The sequence below is a fragment of the Pleurodeles waltl genome, chromosome 3_1 (assembly GCF_031143425.1).
Source record: "Pleurodeles waltl isolate 20211129_DDA chromosome 3_1, aPleWal1.hap1.20221129, whole genome shotgun sequence".
NCBI lineage: Eukaryota > Metazoa > Chordata > Amphibia > Caudata > Salamandridae > Pleurodeles > Pleurodeles waltl.
The window spans coordinates 1,577,413,886-1,577,434,286 of NC_090440.1; the positions used below are offsets into that span (position 1 = coordinate 1,577,413,886).

At 46.8% G+C, this 20,401-nt stretch overlaps 1 protein-coding gene across 2 annotated transcripts; it reads right to left on the reverse strand.

Annotated features, from left to right (window-relative positions):
• Positions 1–8,081: 8,081 nt before the first annotated feature.
• On the reverse strand, positions 8,082–12,594 carry LOC138285355 (uncharacterized). Of its 2 annotated transcripts, none has more exons than XR_011201573.1 (2): positions 11,709–12,594; positions 8,082–9,649 (listed from the first exon to the last, which is right to left on the reverse strand). XR_011201573.1 is itself a non-coding variant. In XM_069225170.1 (2 exons), the coding sequence occupies exons 1-2, from the start codon at positions 11,303–11,305 to the stop codon at positions 9,538–9,540; spliced, it is 1,242 nt and encodes a 413-aa protein (XP_069081271.1). In that variant the 5' UTR covers positions 11,306–11,697; the 3' UTR covers positions 8,082–9,537. The 2 variants fall into 2 exon arrangements, 1 of the variants encoding a protein (XP_069081271.1); XM_069225170.1 differs by lacking the exon at positions 11,709–12,594 and adding an exon at positions 10,176–11,697.
• Between the last annotated feature and the right edge of the window lie 7,807 nt (positions 12,595–20,401).

The following is a 20,401-nucleotide window of genomic DNA, read 5'->3' on the forward strand; positions in this document are numbered from 1 at the left end:
TCCGCCACAACCAAAGGCCCTACCAGGAACATCTGCTGCCTCCCAGCTGACAACCGCATGGTCCAGGAGGCCAAGAAGGCCCAGGGGATCAATTTTCAAATATTTGATCCTTAGGGAATTGAGAAAAATTCACAAGAATGTCAATGGCATCCAGCAGGAGCAGGTCAGCCTGCATGAACTTATGTGGAACATCCAGAAGGCCAGGGTGCAGGTTTCTGGAACTTATATAGGCTCTCCCTCAGGACATTACCCTTCCCTTTTTTTATGATGTTGTTTGCAATTTATAGTTATTATGTATAGTGTTAGTTAGGGTTCAGCATAGGTATAGTGTAGTTAGGTGTTAGTTTTTAGGTATTTTATTAGGTAGTTGTTTTTAAGTCTCTTTTTATACTTTTAGGTTTTTAAGTGGTTGTAGGGTTGATGTTTAGTGTTTAAAAATACATATTTGTTTAGGTTTACGTGTTTAGTTAGTATATGTTTAGGTTTAGTTACTGTTTGTATTGTACCAATCAATGTGTATTAACCCCTTCGTTGCTATGCCTCCACCCAACCCCGTGCTAAGCCTTTTTTTTGGCTATTTGGGGTATTTCATGCTTAGGCCTCCATACATTTTTGTCCACATAACGTATCCCCACCAAATTTGCATCCTTTTTTTCCAACATCCAGGGGATTCTAAAGGTACTCAGGGTTTGTAGATTCCCCTGGATGGGACTGAGAAATTAGCCAAAATAAGGCTACATTTTGGGCCAGATGTAGCAAACTTGGAAATTGCAACTTGCAATTTGCGAGTCGGAGCGACTCGCAAATTGCAAGTCGCAATTTCCAATGCAGAACGGTGTCTCAGACACCGTCTGCGAGTCGGTATGGGGTCGCAAAGACCCACCTCATTAATATTAATGAGGTGGGTCGCAAATTGCGGCCCCATACCGACTATGGGCACTCGCAAACATGGAGGCCTGCTGTAGTCAGCAGACCTCCATGTTCGTGACTGCTTTTAAATAAAGCAGTTTTTTTTTTTTTAAGTGTAGCCCGTTTTCCTTAAAGGAAAACGAGCTGCACTTTAAAAAAAAAACGAAACCTTTAGTTTCGGTATTTTTTCAGGGAAGGTAGTGGTCCCTTGGACCACTACCTACCCTGAAAAAATAATTTGTGGTCCATTCACAAAGGGGAAGGGGTCCCATGGGGACCCCTTCCAATTTGCGAGTGGGTTACCATCCACTTGAAGTGGATGGTAACTGCGACACTATTTGCGACCGCATATGCAGTCGCAAATGGTATTGCATACCACTCCGAATCGCAAATAGGAAGGGAACACCCCTTCCTATTTGTGATTCTGAAATGCATTTTGCGAGTCGGTCCGGACTCGCAAAATGCATTTCTGCATTGGAAACTGGAATTTGCGACTCGCAAACGGCATTTTTTGCCGTTTGCGACTCGCAAATAGTTTCCTGCATCTGGCCCTTTGTGTTTTTGGGAAAAATGGGAAAAACATGCTGCAGCAGAAAACATCAGTTTTTTCCCTGCAAAGTGCATCAACAAAGGGTCTGCAGTGCTAAAATCACCACCTTTCCAGCTTTCAGGAACAAGCAGACTTGAGTCAGAAAACAAAATATTTCAACGCAGTTTTGGCATTTTACTGGGTACTAGCCCATCTTTCCTATTTTTTGTACTTTCAACCTTCTTCCTATTAGTGGTAGAAATAGGTACAAAACCAATGGTGGATCACAGAAAGCTATACATTTCTGAAAAGTAGACAGAATTCTGAATTCACCAAGGGACATTTGTGTAGATCCTTCAATGTTTTCCTATAAAAAGTACAAGCTGAAATGAAAAAATATTGAAATTGTGTTGCAAAAAATAGCACCTTGTGTCTACATTTTTATCTGTAACTTGCAGATTTTTGAAAGCAATATACCATTACATCTGCTCAACCCTTCTGGCTGTGAAGATATATAAGGCTTGTAGGCTCACCAAGAACCCGAATTACCCAGAGCCAATAACTGAGATGCACCTTGCAATGCTTTTTCATTGTGTACAGAATATTCACCAATTCATTTGGTAATATATGAAGAGTGAAAAGCAGGTATATATTGAAATTAAGTATGTTTGACCACTGACTTTGTGTTTCACCACTGTGTATATTAGTTGGTCAATGTTCACAAGTAGCACATTACATTTTGTATTCAGTTTAGCTGCCTTTTGGCTTTAACGTGGCATTAGACATATCATATTATGTATTCAGTGTAGCTGCCTATTGGCTTTTTCCTGGGGTTAGACATTGCAGTCGAGACATTGCAGATGAGCTGTGTTTTCCCACATTGTAAACCAAGCTTGTGTTTTTCGTATTTTCTCTCACCAAACACTAGCATGATAAGGAAGCGCATATTTTGTGTTTTTCTCTAGTGGGGCCTTGTGAGAGACAGCCTTGAAAACCTGGTCAACTTTTGATGGTGTTTATTCCAACTCTGACCTACAGTAGCCAGCATGTATTGAATATTATAAAAGGTGTCCCTGGGCAGCAGTGAGGGGGAATTTTCTGAGACCTCAGTCAGGAGTGGACGTCAACTGCCTAACCTGTCCTGTGAGGGTGGAAAATCTCTTCCTTGCAGTTGAACAGGGGTCATCAACTTGCTGGCATGAGAAAGATGACAAGCAGTGATAGGCCCTACGGTGATGAATTTTGACTTTTATTCTTTGCTTTGAAGTTATGCTATAATATAATCACATATATTTGCTGTGTACATTGCAGTTGAGAATCACTTTGATATGTTTTCCTTTCATTGCTGTGACTATTTTTAAATGTGTGCCTCCAACCTACTAATTTCCTCTCTCAGGAACCTCGTGGTGAAGTAACACTAAGGGGGTCATTCTGACCCTGGCGGTCCGAGACCGCCAGGGCAAAAATGACTAAAGCACCGTCAACAGGCTGGCGGTGCTTTTTTCCCTATTCTGACCGCGGCGGTACCGCCGCGGTCGCACCGCCGGGGCCGGCGGTTTCCCGCCGTTTATGCCCCGGCGGTGATAATCTGCCAGGGCAGAGCTGCAAGCAGCGCTGCCCTGGGGATTATGACCCCCTTACCGCCAGCCTGTTTCTGGTGGTTTGCACCGCCAGGAAGAGGCTGGCGGTAAGGGGTGTCCTGGGGCCCCTGGGGGCCCCTGCACTGCCCATGCCACTGGCATGGGCAGTGCAGGGGCACAATAACAGGACCCCGGCCAGCTTTTCACTGTCTGCATAGCAGACAGTGAAAAGCGCGACGGGTGCAACTGCACCCGTCTCACGGCCGCAACACCGCCGGCTCCATTAGGAGCCGGCTCCTGTGTTGCGGCCTCAATCCCGCTGGCCCAGCGGGAATGTCGGAATGGGGGCCGCGTGAATGCGGCCGCATTGGCGGCCCCCGCCCGCCAAGGTCGGAATGACCCCCTAAATGTCTTCTCTAAACTAAGAAGTGCATTCCAGAGATTTTTGACAGCTCAGTCATTAATGAAAGCAAAACAAGGTATCACGGAAACCAATGTCCTCCCAAAATGGGCACAATATATGGAGTTTAGAATCAGTGGTTATTTGCATGTCTCTGAATTTGTGGCTAGCATGTGAATTGGTGAACATTTCTCAAAGTGACTTTTTTTAGACACTGTCTTAAATTTGGAAGGTGGAAATGCAGAGAAAGACAAATGGCAATGATACTTGTTCTACTATTATGTGTTCCTCTACGTCTCCTGATACAAATTATGCCCCATTTGTGTGGATAGGACTTGTGCCGTCGACAGGAAACAGCCCAAAACAAAATTGGGACACATCACATTTTTCCATCCAAAACTGACCTTTTATTTGCAATGCAATGCCTAGCTGTGGATTGTGTGCCCTAGTTCAGCCAGCAACTAGGGAAACCTAGCAAACCTCTACATTTTTTAAAACAAGACACCCAAGGAAATCCAGGATGGGATGACTTGTGTGGCTCTCACCAGATTCTGTTACCCAGAATCCCTTGCAAACCTCAGAATTTGTCCAAAATACACTTTCCTCAAATTTCTATGATTCAAAGTTCTGTTACCTGAGGGGAGCCACAAACCTTCTTCCACCCAGCATTCCCCTAAGTCTCTTGATAAAAATGGTACCTCACTTGTGTGGATAGGCCTAGCGCCCGTGGCTAGAAGCAGCCCAAAAGGCAACATGGACACATCTCATTTTCCAAATGAAAACTGACCCTTTTTTTGTAATGTGTCTAGCTGTGGATTTTGGGCCCTAGCTCAGCCAGCACCTAGGAAAACCCAGCAAACCTGTACATTTTTCAAAACTAGACATCCAGGAAAATCTATGATGTGGTGACCTGTGTGGCTCTCACCGGGTTCTTGCAAACTTCAAAATTAGTCTAAAAACACATTTTCCTCAAATGATTGTGATGGAAAGTTCTGGAATCTGAGGGGAGCCACAAACTTAATTCCACCCAGCATTTCTCCAAGTCTCCCAATAAAAATCGTACCTCACTTGTGGAGGTAAGCCTTGTGTCTGTGACATGAAACCGCCCAAAACGTATTGTGAGACATCAAAATTATCTATCACAAAACCACCTGGTTTTCCAAGGGGGTCTTTGGTCTGAGGCTCAGTGGCCATCTGGGGAAACCTACCAAACCCAGACATTTCTGAAAGCTAAACACCCAGGGGAGTCCAGGAAGGTGTGGCTTGCATAGATCCTTTAAAGTTTTTTTGTTACCCAGAATCCCCTGCTAACCTCAACTTTAGCTACAAAATCACATTTTCCTCACATTTCTGTGTGGGAACAATACACCGGCACAAATTTCCAACTACCCATCGTGCCCCTCTGTCTCCCAATAAAAATTATACCTCACTGGTGTGGTTGGCTAAGTGCCTGCAAAAGGGAAGGGCAAAAAGTGTGTAGAGATTGAGGGGGCACTAAAGAGTGTTAATAAGTGCAGTTTTTTAAATACTTTTTTAGGCTAACTCTGCTCTGGGCACTGTTAGAAATGGGGTCTCTAGTTGGCAGTGGTTTGCAGTCTGTCCAAGCAGAGGCCCTCATTCTAGTCTGGGCCAGGGAGCCACACAGCTAAGATAACCCCTCCTCACCCCCTTGGTAGCTTAGGACGAGCAGTCAGGCTCATCTCAGAGGCAATGTGTAAAGTATTTGCACAAACACACAGTAACACAGTGAAAACACTACAAAAGTGTGCCAGACCAGTTTAGAAAAATAGGCAATATTTATCTGAATAGAACAAGATCAAAAGGGCAAAACTCCAACATACAGAAGCAAAGATGCATATTTTTAAAGATTAAGGCCATTGCATCCCTTAGTGTCACGTTCGCGGCAAAATTATTGCCGCAAATGTGACACTAACGGGCCAATACCATAGCGTCATATTTACAAGGTGGCGCAAACTAGGTTATCGCTACCTTGTAAACCCTTTGCACCACATCATGCATAACATATGCATGATGTAAGCAAATGAGATGTTCCCTCATTAGAGGGTCTGCTAAACATGACACAATGAAATCTACAAGATGAAGGTGAAGAAAATCTCAGAAACAGTGACTTCGTCCAAACCTAGAAAGTTGACCAGGACCTTGCAGGCAGTGTATCCGAACAGGGCTCCTGGGGCGTCGGATCAAGTATAGGTTTGCCCCGATCGAAGGATTTTCCTCTTGAAAAAAACGACTAAGTCCGAACATAGAAAGTTGACCGGGACCTCACAGGCAGTGTATCCGAAGAGGGCTCCAAGGACATCAGATCAAGATTCAGGTTTGCCCCTCTCAAAGGATTTTCATCTAAAAAAAACGACTAAGTCAGAAGGTGGAAATCTCCACCGAGGGCTCCCGCGACGCGTATCCGAGGAAGAGTTCCAGGAGGTCGGATTGGACTGGCGACTTGGTCCCGCTGAAGAAAATCTTCAAGAAAATGACTAAGTCCGAAAGTAAACTTATGACCGAGGCCTCCCGTGGGCTGTAGCGAAGCAGGACGCTATCGCGGTTGGCCTTAAACTTTGACTTTGCACCAGTCAAGGTGCGACTAGATGACCAGATTAGCACTATTAGTTTCTAAGCGCTAAAAAGCATTAATTCTTTAAAAATTCATATCTTCCCCTTATCTGATTTTAATCGTTTTGGTGTCATTTTAAATATAAAAATATAATCTATTTTTATAAATTGTGTTTCGTGTTTTACTTATTCATTGTTTTGTGATTTTTAAATACTTTACACAATTGTCTCCTAAGTTAAGCCTTGTCACTCGTTTACAATGTACCAAGGGTTGAGCTGGGTTTAATTTATTGAGACCTAACTGGACCAAGTGGAGGTTAGTGGCCTATTGCTAAGTGTAGGTACTTACCTGCCCTTACCAATAACCCATTTTCCAACTGTGCCTAAAGAGTACAGTACTGGGTAACAAAGGAGGTGGCATGGTGATAAACAAAAGACCACTAGGAAACTAGCAAGGGGCACAGACAAATGTTATGTGGCAGTTCGACAATGGAACTCCACATCTTCTTCCTCTGATGGGTATTGTGCTTCCCCTGCAGTTGGTGGTGTTATTATGGGAAGAATATGAGAAACAAGGATACGCTAGAAGCAGAAGATGTCCCCTGACCCCACCAGCATTTGTCTGTGCCAGTGAGGCAGCCACCAAACCCTGGCAAGGGACTTGTATCTTGTCAACAAAGCAACAACTTTGCAATAGAGGTCACCCATTGTTGTTATGTAGAGGTCCACCTTGGGCTCCATTGATTCTATGTCAGGACCAGAGGCTCCGATTATGCTTTCTCTTTCTTTACTGACTTAAACAGCAGCCGATGAAATACAAGTAATAGAAAAAACTACAACACCCAGGATACCTAACATCCTGTCACATGGTCCAATCACCATCCATGTCCTCTGCTATGAGTCCTTTGACCTATGAAGTCACTTCCTCTTTCTTTGCTGCTTCGCAGCTAAGTACACGTTTATTTTCTCTCCGAATGATTGTACTTTGCATTGTTTATTTAAATGTTAAAATATTACCGATCTAAGCATCACGATTCAGCGAGCTCTCGGTATATTTGTAGAAGCGCTTTCGCGCTTCGTTTTTATGGCATTTTGCCAAAATTTCAGCCCGTTTCCTTAAGTGGAGTGGAAGCGGGAGCGGAGCTGCTCTAGGGCAGTCTCTTTTCCATTTTTTAGTGCACACACATTATCGAGCCGATCTACTTTCACTTTTAGTGAGGATCGGCTCGTGGATGCTGCATGCTTGTTTGTGCCCCCTCACTCAAATTAATAGTTATTCTTGCTCCCTGACGCCCAGATAAGAACCTGTCTGGGTTGTAAAATTATAAATTAGGCTGCTGCCTAGAGTGCCTTTCAGGCTGCTTCCTCCACACTTTAAAATTAAGGGCTCCTTTTTTCTTGCCTGATATTGGGGTTTTTGCACTCCCCCTGTTGGATCCCTGAGTAAAAGGTTTTTTCTCCTCAGTACTTTGATACATATTGTAGCCATGGCTCAATGGGATGAACAAGAAGCTGAGTACTGTACACAGGAGCTGGGCAATCAACTTGAAGTTGATCTGGTGGAAGCCCTTGATATCAGGGTACAGCAGTCAGTAAATGATGCTCTAGTGAGAGCTTTGGGACCCTTTTCAGGGCAAATATTTGATTTCGCTCGCTCACAGGGTTGGACTCAGGAACCTCCTCAACACAAACCTAAAAAAGTCAAAGACAAAGCATAAAATCTGGAGACTGGTGCAGAGGTCAGTGGTGTCCATACTGACGTTTTCAAGAAGCTGCGTAAAAAACGCAGTGGCGAACATAATTACAGCTCAAAAAAGGGGACCCCCCTTTCTACCTCTTCCTCTGATAAAAATTCCTCCTCTGACGATTCAGATGAATCGGACGCTCCCATACTGAGTAAGAAAAGTAAGAAAACACATCCTCCCTTCCAGGTTTGGGACTTTGATCCCACGGAAATCATTCATCCCAGATCCACCAATTGGGTTCCTGTAGTGCTTTCCTCTTATTTAGTTTCTAAGCACTAACATAACACAACAGAAATGCACTTGTGAGGTCAAAGAAGACTTTTATTGTTATTTTATTCTTCCCCAACCACAATGTTTATGAATGAATGACGAATTAGTAGCTTTCAAGTCCGCGTTAATCAAACAAAATATATCAGTTTGCAATATACACAGCAGGTTATATTTATAAGATATTGAATGCAAAGCAAAACAAATACTTCACCGTGTAGGAACTATTTACAGCTACATCTTTCTAAGGTCTGCAAGCTGAGACCCCTGTCAGCCGCGAGAAAGAGTGTCATCTACCCACACGGGATGCTGGCAACTGGCGCCAAGCTCCAGCACGAGGTCCGGCAGATTCGAATCTGACTCTCTGCAGCCTGTTACATTCGTTACAAAGGTGTGCCCCCTCCTCTCAGACCTGGGAAACTGAGCAAGCCTTTTGGAGACTGGCCAGGTCTCCAAGACTACTCCTGTTCCCAAGCTCAAGGGAAGAGAAACGACGCCCATGTACTCTCTCTTATCAGGTCTAGTCTACTGTGAGAGCAAAACATCTTGGTTCTCTGGTGCAAAAACACAGCTTGGAAAAATACAGAACTCCACGTTAAAGGCAATGGGCAGCTAACCTAAATATCAAATGCAATGTCATGTTAAAGGCAATAGGCAGCTAACCTAAATATCAAATGCAATGTCTAGTGTCATGTCAAAGCCAATAGGCATCTAAGCTGAATACAAAATGCAATATATAATATCATGTCAAAGTCAATAGGCAGCGGAGCTGAATACAAAATGTAATATATAATATCATGTCAAAGCCAATAGGCAGTTAAGCTGAATATCATGTCAAAGCCAATAGGCAGAATATCTAATAGCATGTCAAAGTCAATAGGCAGCTAAATTGAATACATCATGTCAAAGTCAATAGGCATGCAATGTCAAAGCCAATAGGCGGCTCAACTGAATACAGAAAGTAATGGCTAATGCCATGTCAAAGCCAATAGGCGGCTAAACTGAACAAAACATACCATGTGCTACTGGTGAACATTGAGCAACTAATATGCGCAGTGGTGAAACACAAAGTCATTGGTCAAAACAAAACTCCATCAAATAGCAGGACATTCCGCCCTTTGACCAATGAATTTTTGTTTCACATATCTCATATTTCAAACAAACAAAAAAAAAAAAACATTATCAGCAAATCAAATTTCAATGATCAAAGCAATCCCTGTAAAGCAATAGAAGTGAATTAACACATTGATTTCATGACCTTTTCACATCAGATACATCTACATAGAAAAGACTGGGCACATTTTTTTTTCTTTTTTTTTTTCTCTGAATGAGTCTCTAATTCAACAGTGTTAGCAATTTGATGTGGCATGAGTTCTGCTCATGTAAAGGTGCATGGTCCACCTGAAAGGTTTGCTGGAAGATAAGCAAAAGTCAGAGTTCCATACGAGAGGGAAAAAAAAAAAAAAAACACAGCAAACAAGTTGAACTTGAACTGAAGGCGCAGTTTGCGCAAAATGGATCCATGGTGCTGGCACTTTACTCAGCCCGGTTCAGGTTGGGGATTCGGTCCCTTCCCCGACCCCACACGCACACACCGGAAGGGGGACCACACAGCGCACTCAGGGACAGTGGCGAAACGTGGTAGGATCTGCAAAAGAAACAAGTATGACTTTTCTTGCAAATAACATTTTTCATTTAAACTGCACCCTTCCTCTTCCTTTCCCTGTTTTATAATCAGCAGGACGTTTTTGGGGCCCTTTGTTATATTCTCTGCAGGTTCTGGAGGGTAACTTGGGGCGTCAGCCCACACATCAGCACTGAGGTTTTTATCTGCTGCACCACAGCTTCCCTTTTCTTGCACTGTCAGAAGGGCTGGGGCAGACTCCTTCTTTACCAAACCTCCATTCACTGCACTTTTGCCAATTTGGGCCATTCTGTCTCCAATTTGTATGAATGAATCAGATTCTTTTCTAGGTATCAGCATAATTTCGATTTTTCCTTGGTAATTTGCAGCAATCACTCTCCCTAAAACCTGATCAATTTGCCATTTCTGTTCTGGTAACTTTCCTCTCCCCAACTGCTCTGTGACTGCTTGCATGACAGATTGCTTTTGTGCGTGCTGCACAGTTTTTATCAAATCTAGGGGAATGGGCATCTCTCTCATCTCTGCCCACCTGTAAGTGGCCTTTTCACATTTCTGGGGCACCCACATAGCCATCCCCACTAAGGCAGAATTCTGGGTGAACACTTCTCTCTCTGCATTTTTCTCATTAACATCTGCAAGGTAATTGAACCAGTTAGGTGCTAAAACATTATCAAAGAACCAAAAATCAGCATAAAAATGACACATCTCACGTAGCTCTTGCTTTAAAATCTGACACACATTATACAACGCTGTTTCTTCTACTGTGCCAGAAAGCAACATTTCAGTCAATGAATCATTAGTAAAACAAACATGCTTTTTATCTTCAGTGGACACGAATTCAAATGGTGCACACAACTTCATTGGTAATTCTTTTATCTGTGGTACTCTAGCCCTGTCTTGCAAGTACCAGATCCATTGTATGATTCTAGCTAGGGGCACTATTTTCTTTCCTTGTTCATGATTTAAATGTACATAAGTATTTCCTTCTTGCACTGCGCAGAAACCTAAAGTCTGCATTATTTCATTTGCCAAATCACAAGCGCGCAGCTGCATATTATTTTTCACAGTGACCATGTACAAAAGTGTTAGGATTTCTCTCAAATGAGGGCTATTCTTTTTCCAAAAATCAAACAAACTAATGAAACTCGGGGTGTCTTGCTCTAAAATCCTTCGTTTTACTTGTGCATTTTGCAACGGTAACTTGTAAATCACATTCTCGTCCGTGTTATCAGTTAAGGAATGCACTTTGGCTGCCAAAAACCCTGGCTCACACGGAAACTCAATGCAGCTCGGAGCTGTCTTAACCCCCTCATTACTGGAATGGGACAAGAAAGATTCTTCATTTTTATAACTTTCAGCATTATTTTGAATTATCGTATCCTGGCTAATTTGCTCACGTAAATTCCTATTTTCATGTTCCAACTGCCTACATTTCTCCTGCATTTCTCTGTAAGCAGATAAAGGTATCCAGACCTTTCTGTCATCATTACTTCCAAAACACACGTTTTCTACATATATACAACAGGAATTATTTCTCAAAACATTATCAGGCCTTTTAGCTACACATGCATTTTCTTCTGTAATTCCCCAAACAGAAAACAATTCACAGTTTTTCTTAGCACCATCAGGCAGTTCATCAACACATGTATTCTCAGACATGGTCTGCCGTGCTACTGTGATTCTCCAAACAGAAAACAATTTCTGTAATTCTCCAAACAACAAAAAACAATTACACTTTCTAAAGTGTGCACTTAGAAATCTACTAACTCGTCAAACCCCTTAATCACCTCTTAATGACCGACCCCACGACTCCTGGTACCAATTGTAGTGCTTTCCTCTTATTTAGTTTCTAAGCACTAACATAACACAACAGAAATGCACTTGTGAGGTCAAAGAAGACTTTTATTGTTATTTTATTCTTCCCCAACCACAATGTTTATGAATGAATGACGAATTAGTAGCTTTCAAGTCCGCGTTAATCAAACAAAATATATCAGTTTGCAATATACACAGCAGGTTATATTTATAAGATATTGAATGCAAAGCAAAACAAATACTTCACCGTGTAGGAACTATTTACAGCTACATCTTTCTAAGGTCTGCAAGCTGAGACCCCTGTCAGCCGCGAGAAAGAGTGTCATCTACCCACACGGGATGCTGGCAACTGGCGCCAAGCTCCAGCACGAGGTCCGGCAGATTCGAATCTGACTCTCTGCAGCCTGTTACATTCGTTACAAAGGTGTGCCCCCTCCTCTCAGACCTGGGAAACTGAGCAAGCCTTTTGGAGACTGGCCAGGTCTCCAAGACTACTCCTGTTCCCAAGCTCAAGGGAAGAGAAACGACGCCCATGTACTCTCTCTTATCAGGTCTAGTCTACTGTGAGAGCAAAACATCTTGGTTCTCTGGTGCAAAAACACAGCTTGGAAAAATACAGAACTCCACGTTAAAGGCAATGGGCAGCTAACCTAAATATCAAATGCAATGTCATGTTAAAGGCAATAGGCAGCTAACCTAAATATCAAATGCAATGTCTAGTGTCATGTCAAAGCCAATAGGCATCTAAGCTGAATACAAAATGCAATATATAATATCATGTCAAAGTCAATAGGCAGCGGAGCTGAATACAAAATGTAATATATAATATCATGTCAAAGCCAATAGGCAGTTAAGCTGAATATCATGTCAAAGCCAATAGGCAGAATATCTAATAGCATGTCAAAGTCAATAGGCAGCTAAATTGAATACATCATGTCAAAGTCAATAGGCATGCAATGTCAAAGCCAATAGGCGGCTCAACTGAATACAGAAAGTAATGGCTAATGCCATGTCAAAGCCAATAGGCGGCTAAACTGAACAAAACATACCATGTGCTACTGGTGAACATTGAGCAACTAATATGCGCAGTGGTGAAACACAAAGTCATTGGTCAAAACAAAACTCCATCAAATAGCAGGACAGTTCCCCCTCCTCAAGTAGCGCAATATGTCCAGGCTAATTTACGAAAAAGCTTCGATAAAGAGATTAGATCATGCTTGAAAGCGGAATGCCCCAGACCTGACCTGGAGGGCAAGGTTTCCGATACTCCAGAGATAGACCCCACTATGATCACCTTTATGAAAAAATTCGCTAAGGACCCCAAAAAAGGCTTGGACCGCTCCTGGCGGATCTTTCAGGACCCTTGACTAAGATCCTTGAGTTGGCATATGTAGCCAAAGTATCTAGCACTCCGGTGGACACCAATGTCCTTATCGGCTGGGCACAAAGAGCTGTGTGCCTACTAGGTAATTCTAACTGTGCCATTTCGGCAGAACGCAGGAAGTCTGTGCTTATGCGCATAGATCCCAAATAATCGGATCTTGCGTCATCGGAAGCGGGTCCTTCATTCGATGGCCTTCTATTTGGCTCATCATTTATCAAAGACTTAGCCAAGTTCTGTTCCACCTTTTCTTCGCTTGACAAGGCACAAATGTCACTCAAGAAGGTTTTTAAACGAGGCCTTTTTGTCAGGGCCGGTCGTTTCGGGGGACGTATGCCCGGCCGCAGCTCCTTCAACAGTCCCCAAAATTACTATCCGAGAGGCAGAGGTGGCAGGTACGGAGATCAGGACTCCACCTTCTACCCCACACGGCACAGAGGGGGTCGTCCCCGTTTCCGTAGGGGTCATCGCAGAGGACAACAAGGAGCCATTCAAGACTCCAGTTTCACAGGTGAGCATTATTCATTTTTCTCAGGTCAAACTAGGGGGCAGAGTGGCATCTTGCTTAGCAAATTGGAAGCGGATACCCGGAGATCCATGGGTTCTCCAAACAGTAGAAGGCTTTCGACTGGAGTTTGTGAGCACTCCCAAACAACTGTCCCCTCCGGTAATAATGTGTTTTTCCCAAGCAAATCAAGTTTTTATAGACAAAGAAGTGCAAGCTCTCTTAGACAAAGGAGCCGTGCAATACGCTTACCCTCATCCTTGCCGTTACCTCAGCCCAATTTTTGTAGTAGACAAGAAAGGGGGAGGTCACCGCTTAGTCTTGAACCTAAAGGATTTCAATCAGTGGATCCTATACCGACATTTCAAGATGGAGGGTATCCACATGATAAGGGACATCCTGTTAGAAGGGGATTGGATGGTTCGACTGGATCTAAAAGATGCCTACTTGTCGATTCCAATTTTTCCTCCCCACAGGTGATTTCTACAATTCCAGTGGAAGGGTCAGTGCCTGGAGTTCCGAGCACTCCCATTTGGCCTATCGTCAGCCCCTTGGTGCTTCACGAAGCGTTTGAGACCTGTGATGGAATGCCTCAGATCCAAGGGAGTCAGATTGATTATATATCTTGACGACATTCTGCTGATGGCTCAGTCCCCCCAATTCCTAATCTTACACTTGGATTGGACCATCAGTCTTCTACAAGACTTAGGTTTCCTGATCAATGTACAGAAGTCATTGTTGAAACCTTCACAAGTGATAGATTTTCTGGGATTTCAGATAAATTCCATTTTATGTCAGCTTCTTCTTCCCTCTCAGAAGATACGCAACATCAAGAGGGAATTGAGATCGGTGTCAGCTTGCCAGACCGTCTCTTTGAGGAATATAGCCAGAGTAATGACCTTGTTGTCAGGACAGGACGCTCCCCCCGCCACGCAGCGCACCCTGCAGGTGCTCTGTCCCTGACTGCCGCTGCTGCCCGGGTTCGAGGCCCTCCTCCACCCGCAGGCCCCCGCCTGTGCCTCATCCCTGGTGGCCCAGTGGTGGGCAGTAAGGTTTGCTCTGTCGTGTCTGTCTCTGTTTCCTCACCGTCTCTCCCTGTTGTGTATTCTCTGTATTGTATTGTAATCACGTTGTCACTGTTATTCACTGTTATTCCATCTGTGCCCTGTGTCCTAATATCTGTATCTGTTACCTAGTAGTCTCGTTATTTTGTGCATTGTACCGCTTCTTGCTCTCTCCCCTTGCGCGTCTCCCTCCTCCTCTGACCCCCCCCGCCCTCAATCCAGCACCATCCGTCCGCTTCCCTGACTCTTTTCTCCAAGCCTACACCCCTGCCCTCCACCTCCTCCTCCCCTCTAGCTACCTAGCGTTTTTTTCACCCCCCCTCCCTACTCGCCGCTCCCTCATCCGTTTTCCCGCTGCTTCGGGCCCGCCCCCCTCACGCCCCCAGCTCCTCCTCCCTCTCTCCACCCCCTCTTAATGCAGGTCGCTGCGCTGCGAGGGCGCGTTCTCTGACCTTGTTGTCAGGACAGGACTCTCCCCGCGCTGCCCAGCGCACCCTGCAGGTGCTCTGTCCCTGACTGCTGCTGCTGCCCGGGTTCAAGGCCCTCCTCCACCCGCAGGCCCCCGCCTGCGCCTCATCCCTGGTGGCCCAGTGGTGGGCAGTAAGGTTTGCTCTGTTGTGTCTGTCTCTGTTTCCTCACCGTCTCTCCCTGTTGTGTATTCTCTGTATTGTATTGTAATCACGTTGTCACTGTTATTCACTGTTATTCCATCTGTGCCCTGTGTCCTAGTATCTGTATCTGATACCGAGTAGTCTCATTATTTTGTGTGTTGTACCGCTACTTACTCTCTCCCCTTGCGCGTCTCCCTCCTCCTCTGACCCCCCGGCCCTCAATCCAGCGCCATCCGCCCATTTCCCTGACTCTTTTCTCCCAGCCTACTCCCCCCTGCCCTCCCACCTCCCCCTCCCCTCTAGCTACCTAGCGTTTTTTCACCCCCCCTCCCTACTCGCCGCTCCCTCGCCCATTTTCCCGCTGCTTTGGCCCCGCCCCCCAGCTCCTCCTCCCTTCCTCCACCCGCTCTTAATGCAGGTCGCTGTGCGACCGTGCCGATGGCGCGCCAGAGGCAAGCCCGTCTGCGCCCGTCCGCGCCTGGCCCGCGCCCAGCGCCAGGACCCCTGGACCTCACACCCCGCACCGCACACCGCCCAGGCTCAGCTACGACGCCGCCCCCCTCCACGCACTCAACAACAGCCGAGACCAACACTGCTACCAAGCCGCCCGAAGCAGACCCACGGACCTTTCGCCTGCCGCAACTGCCACTTCTCCTGCGACCGAACCTCCAAACCAACGACCACCAGACCGAACCACCTCCACTGCATACTCCTCAACACCCGCTCCGCACGCAAACACGCCGTAGAACTCTGGGACCTACTCGACAGCACCGCCCTGGACGTAGCCTTCCTGACCGAGACATGGTGGAACGACTCATCCGCGCCAGACATCGCCATCGCCATCCCAGACGGATACAAGATCTCCCGCAGGGACCGCACCAACGGCTACAGAGGAGGACTCGCCATCGTCCACAAATCCTCCCTCAAGATCACCACCCACACCGACGAGCATTTCAACACCGCAGAGCTTCTATACTTCCGGATCCACACCGACCGCAACACCACCCTCAGAGGTACGCTCGTCTACAGACCCCCCGGTCCACGGGCCCAGTTCTGCGACACCATCGCCGACCTCGCAAGCACCCACGCACTCGCCTCCACGGACTACATCCTCCTCGGGGACCTCAATTTTCACCTAGAGAACAACAACGTCCGCAACTCCACCACGCTGATCAGCAACCTCAAGAACCTCAGACTCAGACAACTCGTCACGTCACCAACCCACGCCGCCGGACACACACTGGACGCCATCTTCTCCACCAGCGACCACGTTACCTTCAAAGACACCACCGAACCCTACTGGACCGACCACCACTGCATCCACTTCACCTACAACAAAAACACCGCACACCACCACAGCCGCCAACTCCCCCGCCGCAACTGGGGCAAAGTCACGAAGAACAACTTCTCAGCACCCTCTCCCAGAGCCCACCGAACGAGCCCACCGACCCAGACACCGCGGCCTGCAACTTCAGACAATGGATCAACAACTGTGCCAACATCCTCTCCCCACTGAAGAAACCCCCCAGCAACCTCGCCAGCAAGAAAGCCTCCTGGTTCACTGAAGAACTCCTGCAGGAAACTGGAAAAGAAATGGCTCCAAGAACGCACACCGGACAACCACGTAACCCTCAAAGACGCCACCCGCCGACACCACCACCTCATCAGGACCACCAAGAGGTCCTCCTTCAAAGACCGCCTAGACAACAACGCACACGACAGCAAAGAGCTCTTCCGCATCGTAAAGGAACTGTCTACCCCCAGCGCCAACGTCAACGACATCCCGCCCTCTCAGGAACTTTGCGACTCCCTCGCCGCTTTTTTCCACAGCAAGATCGCCGACATCCACAGCAGCTTCAACACCCCGACCACGCCCACCTCCGTCACCACCTCGAACCCAAGCAACGCCAACCCCATCACCGCCTGGTCCAACGTCGACGACGATCCAACACGCAAAATCATGAACTCCATCCACTCCGGATCACCGACTGACCCCTGCCCCCACCACATCTTCAACAAAGCCGACTCTATCATTGCGCCCCAACTCCGCAAGATCATCAACGCCTCCTTCGAAACAGGCACCTTCCCGGAAAGCTGGAAGCACACAGACATCAACGCCCTCCTCAAGAAACCCAAAGCCGACCCCAAGGACCTCAAGAACTTCCACCCCATCTCCCTCCTCCCCTACCCAGCAAAAGTTGCAGAAAAGATCATCAACCTTCAACTGACACGCCACATCGAAGACAACAACGTCCTCGACCCCTCACAAACCGGATTCAGACGCAACCACAGCACCGAGACCGGCCTCATCACCGTCACAGATGACATCAGACGCCAACTCGACCACGGCGAGACCTCCTCCTAGACCTCTCAGCTGCCTTCAACGCGGTCTGCCACCGCACCCTACTATCACACCTCCAAGAAGCCGGCATCCAGGAAAAAGCCCTAGCCTGGACCTCATCCTTCCTCTCCGGCAGATCACAGACCGTCCGCCTCCCACCCTACCGCTCAGAAGCCAACAACATCATCTGCGGCGTCCCCCAGGGCTCCTCCCTGAGCCCAACGCTGTTCAACATTTACATGGCCCCCCTCGCACAAGTGGCCCGCCGTCACGACCTCAACATCATCACCTACGCCGACGACACCCAGCTCATCCTCTTCCTCACCAACGACCCCACCACCGCCAAAGCCAACCTCCACGAAGGAATGAAAGCAGTCGCCGACTGGATGAGAAATAGCCGCTTGAAACTCAACACCGACAAGACAGAAATCCTCATCCTCGGGACATCCCCCTCCGCCTGGAACGACTCGTGGTGGCCCACCACCCTTGGAACGGCTCCGACGCCCACCGACCACGCCAGCAACTTGGGATTCATCCTCGACTCCGCACTCTCCATGGACAGACAAGTCAGCGCCGTCACCTCCTCCTGCTACAACACCCTCCGCACCCTCCGCAGGATCTACAAGTGGATCCCGGCCGACACCAGGAAGACGGTGACCCACGCCCTCGTCAGCAGCAGATTGGACTACGGCAACACACTCTATGCAGGAATCCCAGCAAAAAACCTCCAACGGCTCCAACGCATCCAAAACGCCTCAGCCCAACTCATCACCAACGCACCCCGCCACAGCCACAACACCCCTCACCTCTAAGAGCTCCACTGGCTTCCCGTCGACAAAAGGGTCACCTTCAAGCTCCTCACCCACGCACACAAAGCACTCCACAACGCCGGCCCCACCTACCTCAACGAGAGACTCAATTTCTACACGGCGACCCGCCAACTGCGATCCGCGAGCCTCGCCCTCGCCACCGTCCCCAGCATCCAACGAACCACATCTGGCGGCAGATCCTTCTCCTACCTCGCCGCCAAGACCTGGAACACGCTCCCTACCTACCTCCGACAGACTCAAGACCTACTCGCCTTCAGAAGACTCCTCAAGACCTGGCTCTTCGAGCAGTAGCAGTCTCCACCACACCCCCCAAGCGCCTTGGAACCCTAACGGGTAAGTAGCGCGCTCTATAAATGTCTGTGATTGATTGATTGATTGATTGGGCTTACTAGCTTCATCTCTTCAAGCGATATTCCCTGCACCTCTACATTATCGAGCACTTCAGAGGCTCAAAATCAGGCATCTACAACAGGGTCTGAGTTACTCAGAACAAATCCCATTGACTGCCGAGGTAAGATCAGAAGTTCAATGGTGGCTTCATCACATGGAAGCTTGGAACGGCAGGGCGATTTTCGGATCTCACCTGGAGGTAGTGATAGAGTCCGATGCCAGCAGATGGGGTTGGGGAGCTCGGTGCAACTCCCTAGTGATGGGGGGCAGATGGTCAGAGTGGGAACAATCCCTTCACATCAATTGTTTGGAACTTCTAGCGGGATCATTTGCTATAAAGAGCCTCTCCCCGCAGAAAACAGATTGTTGCATACTATTATGGATGGACAACCTATCAGCAGTGAGGTATGTCAACAATTTGGGAGGCACGAAGTCCAGAATTCTGGCGGAGATTGCCAAGGATTTCTGGCATTTTTCCCTAACCCAGCGTTTAGTGGTCATAGCGGAATATCTGCCTGGGGATCAGAATGTCATAGCAGACTGGAACTCCAGATACCTATCAGACTCCAGCGACTGGTAGCTGGATCCTCTGATTTTTGCCCAGATAGTCCAGGAATGGGGCAATTGCGAAGTGGACCTGTTTGCCTCTCGTCTCAATTGCCAAATTCAAAAATGTTACAGCTGGCATCCAGACCCTTATGCTTTGAAAACAGACGCTTTTCTTCAGGACTGGACCCAGTTTCGAGGTTATGCATTTCCTCCTTTTCTGATGATCACCAGAGTTCTGGCTCAAGTGCGGAGACAGAAAACAGAGATTGTTCTGGTGACTCAGTTTTGGAGATCACATCCTTGGTTTCCCAGTGCTCTACATTTAACCTGTGCCTCTCCTCTTCTGATTCCTCCTCGTCCGAATCTTCTTTTGAGTCCAGAGGGCCTTCAACATCCTCTGTTCTTGTCAGGGAAGTTAACACTTCTAGTCTGGTTAATTTCAGGTTGAGATGGAATCCCCCAGATGTTTCGTAACAAGCTGCGGAATTCATAAAACAGGCCTGGGCCAGTAGTACCCATTAGAGATATGATTCAGCCTGGCGCAGATGGTCTAGTTGGTGTGATGGAAGGGGTGCTAATCCAGTGGAAGCGCATATTGGTTTGATTGTTAATTTTCTAGCAGAACTAGCCAGTTTGGGTTTAGCTTATCGGACGGTCAATAATTTTAGATCTGCCATTTCAGCAGGGCATTCACAGTTAGAAGGCAAGCCCATTGGAGAACATCCATTAATTTGCAAGCTTTTGAGGGGTATACGTCTTTCTAAACCACCTCAAGCTAAATATACTGTTTTATGGGATGTTAATATTATATTAAAATTTCTTGATTCTTGGCCTACCAACAGATATTTATCTTGCAAGCAGTTGTCAGCTAAGTTAACCAAGCTTTTATGCCTTGTCTCTTGTAAAAGAGTATCGGACGTCAGAGCTTTAGATTTAGCAGGTAGAACCTTTTCACCGGAAGGAGACTCCTTTTCGGTGACAAGGAGAACTAAAACAAATTGCAGGTCAGTATCATATCCAGTTTATACGGACAATTGAAAATTATGTGTAGTTCAATGTTTAAAAGATTATGAAGTTGTCACAGAAGAATTTCGACAGGATGCTAAAGGTCAATTGTTAATTGCTTTGCAAAAACCTTTTAAACCAGTTTCCTCAGCTACTTTAGCTAGATGGATGAGATGGCTGATGAATGAAGCAGGTATTGATACCTCTGTTTTTGGGGCCCATTCTGCTAGAGGGGCTATGGCTTCAAAATCATTTGCTTTAGGT

Coding starts and splice junctions, on each gene's coding strand:
- LOC138285355 (XM_069225170.1), bottom strand. CDS start 11,305: ATGTCTGAGAATACATGTGTTGATGAACTGCCTGATGGTGCTAAGAAA. Junction 9,650..10,175: donor TGTGAAAAGGCCACTTACAG/GTGGGCAGAGAT, acceptor TTTCTTTTGCAG/ATCCTACCACGTTTCGCCAC.